At 32.8% G+C, this 5,683-nt stretch overlaps 1 protein-coding gene across 1 annotated transcript; it reads right to left on the bottom strand.

Moving 5' to 3' along the window:
* Positions 1-948: 948 nt before the first annotated feature.
* On the bottom strand, positions 949-2,084 carry LOC18094531 (uncharacterized). The gene is made up of 3 exons (XM_052455932.1): positions 1,855-2,084; positions 1,629-1,719; positions 949-1,548 (listed from the first exon to the last, which is right to left on the bottom strand). The coding sequence occupies exons 1-3, from the start codon at positions 2,082-2,084 to the stop codon at positions 949-951; spliced, it is 921 nt and encodes a 306-aa protein (XP_052311892.1).
* Between the last annotated feature and the right edge of the window lie 3,599 nt (positions 2,085-5,683).

Below are 5,683 nucleotides of genomic sequence, written 5' to 3'. Positions count from 1 at the left end.
ATACAATATGTGTACCCAGGGGCGGAGATAAGATTATTTAATAGGGGGACCAAAATAATATAAAAAGATATATTTTTTTAATTTACTATACATAAATTGTAAAAATAAAAAAAAAAAACTGCATGATTTAGTTTTATTCAAAGAAGTAACTACAAACATATGACGATCTTTGTATAAGATAAGAAGTTTAAAGCAATACCAAATTGAGTCAAAGCTATGAAGTTAATGTCATTTTTATATGTATTCATCACTTTAATTTTGTTGATCTTTGTACCTATCAAATATAAATATACAAAATATATAAGAAACATTATTTAAAGCGATGCATTATTTATGTTTGATAAAACTTTGAAATAAAGTAAAAAATAATAAAGAATGATTTTTACATATTTAATTTAATTGTGCTCGTCGTTCTTTCATGGAGTAGAAATCATCGATTATCATATCAATTGTGAATCTTTCAGCAATTTCTTTTTCTATATAGACAATCAAATAATTTGCAAGAAAATCATCCTCCATCCGATTGCGAAGTCTTGTTTTAACAATCTTCATCGCTGAAAAAGCTCGTTCAGTTGTTGCTGTCGAAACAGGAAGAGTCAAAATAAGCCGAATCAACCTGTCAATGAGTGGATAAATTGTTGATTTTTCTGTTTCATCCAATCTTTGACATAAATCAGTAATCGATGACATATTCTTTAACTTTGGATGATTGGGCACATCAAGCTCATAATGCTGCAACTGAAATCTCAAATGAGTTTTTTCTTGGTCAGAAAAGTCTTCAGGATAAAACTTGTCAACAAGTAAGCATATATCTTCAACACTGAATAATTTATAGTTATTTTTAGGATCTAAAGCTGCGCTCAACTTAAGAAGCTCAATCGTCTGCTCATTGAATCTATTATTTAGCTCTTGCAACTGTTGATCAAGGATAGCTGTAAATATATCAACTCAATAGTGATGCTCAACTGTTATTGATTTTGTTTTACTGCGAGATCGTCCCACACTAGAAAAACAAGCATCCATATCAGGAACTTCAATGTCTTGATGCTTACAAAATGATGTCACTTCTTCTAAAAGAGTTTCCCAGCCATCATCTCTTAACTTATGAATTAAAGTCTTTGTGGTAGTCACCAAATGCATAGCATTTAAAATGTCTTGAGATTTCTGTTGCAAAGCTTGGCAAAGCACATCAGTAATTCCCATAACATTCTTCATTATATGCAAAATGAATGCAAAATCAAATGACATTAGCAACTTAAATGAAAAAGCCGCATCACCACGTTGAGAATAAGTAGATCCATCTAAAGCGATGTTTTCAAGAACCAAGCAAGTTGCCCCATACATTTTTATCAAACTGCAAATGGATTTGAAGTGCGAACTCCATTTGCTATCTCCAGGTCGTTGCAAATCACCTACTTGATTAACTCCTTTACCCGTTTCAATCTCACTAATATCAACTAAATGTTCAATTGTAGCTGCTTGAAAAGCCCGTAATTCATCATTACGCTTGCAAGAAGCACTAACAATGTTAATAATAAAAATCAAGTTCTGAAAAAAATATGAACATCAGATATTTCTCTAGCTGCAGCAATAAGAGCCAATTGTAATTGATAAGCTAAGCAATGTACATAATATGCATAAGGGCAATCATTAATGAATAAAGCTTGCAATCCATTCCACTCTCCACGCATATTACTAGCACCGTCATACCCTTGGCCCCTAATATTTTGAACATCAAGATTGTGATGAGATAAAACAAAGAAAATCTCTTTCTTAAGAGTTGAAGCAGTTGTGTCTTTGACATGAACTATATCCAAAAATCGTTCTCGTATAAATCCACTTCTATCAACAAACCTAATAACAAGGGCCATTTGCTCTCTTCTAGATTCATCTCGAGCTTCATCAACAATTAAGCAAAATCTTGCATCACCAATCTCATGACGAATTGAAGACTGAACATTTCTAGCAAAGACATGCAAAATTTCATTTTGAATTTGATGCGAGGTGTATTTAGCATTTTGTGGAGCATTATCCAAAACAAGAGCACCTACTTGTTCATTATATGATGTTAAAAGTTCCAACATTTCAAGAAAATTACCTCGATTTTTTTATTCTGGATGTTCATCATGTCCTCCAAAAGCACATGCTTGAAATGTGAGCCAACGAACAATATCTATTGAAGCTTTAATACGCAATCGATTATTTAGAATTTCTTGAGTAGTTTGCCTCTTAACTACCTTCTCAATATGACATGACTGATTTTTCAAATTTTCCAAGCACCTGGTAGCAAATCTATGAGCTGAATTTGGACCTTTTCCCATATGAGTTAAAAAAGCACATCGTTCCCCATCATTAACTTTCTTCCAACAATTGAATCCTTTAACAGTAAATGTGTCTGATCCTGGCTTTCCAGATGACTTACTTGAAAATAGATAGCAAGGGAAACAAAATGCGGTATTTTTCTTTGAATATTCAAGTCATGGATAACTTTTGAACCAATGAGACTGAAATCGACAAGGATGTTTTTTACCAGTCAGCGGATATTCAGACATCAAAGGTTGATATGGCCCCAAATTAATGTATGCCCTTCTAATTTCATCTTGTTGATTAACCGGGTATTCCTAAATTTGAGGACGATTGCTTGGATCTCTAATCAGATGAGCAATGTCGATTCTAGTAGGAGGTTGCTCATTAATCAATGCAGGTTCTTCATAAACTGAAGCACATTGGGGTTGTTCAACCATAACTTCAACATTACACATTGGAGTTGATTCACTAGGCTGTGAGTTATCAATATGTTTCCTCTTTTTCTCAAAAAAGGAATCAATTCTTCTTATTTTGTTCATGGTTCAACCTAAAATCAAAACATCATAAATTTTTATTGTTTTCTATTTAAAAAATAAATACAAATAACGATATGTTGAAGCAATATTCAGAACCAAAAATAAATTTTTACATGTAAACCACACTGACATATGAAAGCAAAATTAACATATTAAAAAAAAAAAATTGATATATAAAAGCATATCTAACATAAAAAATAGGATTACTGGTTCCTAAAAACGAAAACTTACACTGAATGAAAGTTGGGTATACGCTCTTCAAAGAACTCAATTTGGCTAGAAAGACCGTGTCTAATTGTATTTTGGACCTGATGATTGTAAGGTACACGTGAGAAAAAATTGATAATTTTGGTGGCTCTGCTAAAAACAAAACATAAAAAAATCCAAACATAATCGAAACAAACAAACCCATAAAATATATCCAATTAATTAGAAAAAACAACATTCACTATAACAAGAAATAAAAAATAGTAAAACTAGTAGATCTGAAAAAAAAAATGCAGAATTATATATATGTATTCATTAAATTCTTAACAAACATTAAAAAAAATTAAATTACTAATTACCTTGTTGTTTCGATGAATTAATTGGCAGCAGCTTTGCTTTAACTTTTATGCTTTGTATTGTTAATTTTTTCGGCTAGGTTTGCACTTTGTAGAGAAGAATGAGAGGGAGACAGTAAAGGAAAGGAATTAAAAATTGAAAAGCTTTTGTTTTCCACTTGCATAGAGATACACGGATATTTAGCCTATTAAAGTCAAACATAACTAATAAAATAATAATTTAATATTCAAAAGCCTATTATTTATTATATTTAAAAAAAAAAGTTTTGCAGGGGCCCGAGCCCCTGCTGGCCTCCCTTTGGTTCCGCCGCTGTGTGTACCAATGTTAAATTAATTATTGGGTGGATGCTTGTGACCTTTGACTATAGAGAAAGCGTGTTGGAGGCTATTGGGTGTAGTGGTGATTGGTTTAGTGAATGGCTTGGAAGTATGAGGCCATGGGAACCTGAATTGATTGCCAAAGAAAGATTTGTCTGGCTTAGGATTGAAGGCATCCATCTTCAGATTTGGGGTATTGAATTTTTTCGATCCTTTTGTTTGTCATGAGGGAGATACATTACTATGGATACTGCTACATCATCAGAAGTTTGATGCTGTCAGGGTCCTCATTTCAACTTTACAAAGAAATTATACTATCAGCATTGTTAAAATTGAAGTTCAAGGGAGTGTATTCCATATTAAAGTAACTTAAGAAACATGTATAGAGTAACAATAATGTAAGAGTGAAAAAGGGAAAGCTTTTAACCAGTGGTGGACTGGTTCAAATTCTTCCATCTCTTCTTTTCGTCAAATTCTGACACTGCATGTCCTTCCAAGGATTTTCAGTGCAACCATGTTAAAGAATAATATAAATCATATATTGAGACCTTACCTAACAAATTAAGCTTTTGGGTTGAGATGGTTCCTTGACATGGTATCAGAGCCTTGATGACCAAGTGGTCACGAGTTCGAATCTCACCATCCCTATTTATTTAATAAAAATTAAGCATAATGTAGTGTGAGTCTGTGCAAGTTTCAAGCTCAAAGGGCTTTCACTTGAGGGGGTGTGTTAGATAATAATATTAATCATATCCTGAAACCTTACCTAATAGCTTAAGTTTTTGGGTTGAGATAGTTCATTGACAAGCCATGATCTGGTCATTGAATGTTCAGGTCTTGATGATAAATTGTGTTTACTTCATTATTCAATTACCTCTCAATAATCTTCAATAATCTGGTTAAAATATACCAAAAATCTCAAAACTATTTACCATTTTTATCAGCATCCTTAATTTGTAATTTATTTTATTTTATTTTAATATATGAATTATATATTGAGCATATTTTGGATTGGAATCCCCTGTATCATTGTTCATTGGCAAAGCTCCACCATTTTTTAGTACCAAATCTCCTCAAAAGATAACCAAAACAACACTTTCAATCTCAAAAATAATATCCCAATATCAAAATCACTGTCACACTCAAATAAACACAAAAGTTTGGTTTTTAGTTTTTTAGACAAAAAGATTTTCAAGCCTCACTGATATGAATGAACTCGTGATAATAAAATCTTTTGTTTGATGATGATATCGTCAGTGATATTAGTTTGAATCTAACTATCTCGTAGCACATATATGAAATCATGAAAAAATAATAAAAAATAGGTGCTATAATTAATGATTTCACTAACAATAGTCTAGACTATGATCTGTAATCTACACTACGATCCCCGTACACATTCATCGTATTTGGTTTGACTTATTTTTTGCTTAAATTTTGGGACTGGTCAGTGAAAGCCAAGAAAATCAGATCACAGAGTTTCATTTCTCTCTGTCACACACTTGCACTGGCATAGCATAGCAGGGTTGGAGGTCTATCCATGAAAACAAATGATCAGTAACATTTCAGAGATTAATTTTGAAATTTACATTATTATAAGTTTAGGAAAAATGGGGGTGAGATCTGAGAGTAGAAAAAAGCTATCACATAGTATGTCAAAAGCACGCAGAGACTCTTGATGGGCGGATAGAAAAGAAGTAGATGGTGGTGATACATGCATATGTATAGCGACAACGAATCAAGAATCATTATCATGATGCTCATGGTCGGGAATTAAAGACAGCATGTCAGCAGAAGGTAGGTCCTAATACAAGAGCCACTTTCCTAACCCATGTCCTACGGAATCTACATACGGCCCTGGAAATCTGGACCATGTCCATGGACGCGGTTATAAAGAACGACTCCACCGCCAATACATTCATGGTAAATTTCAATTTTCTCACCACGTGTTTGTCTCGA

This window comes from Populus trichocarpa, chromosome 1, assembly GCF_000002775.5.
Source record: "Populus trichocarpa isolate Nisqually-1 chromosome 1, P.trichocarpa_v4.1, whole genome shotgun sequence".
In the NCBI taxonomy this organism is placed as follows: domain Eukaryota; kingdom Viridiplantae; phylum Streptophyta; class Magnoliopsida; order Malpighiales; family Salicaceae; genus Populus; species Populus trichocarpa.
The sequence above is the reverse complement of the archived record's forward strand: the minus strand, read 5'-3'. Positions and strand labels throughout refer to the sequence as shown.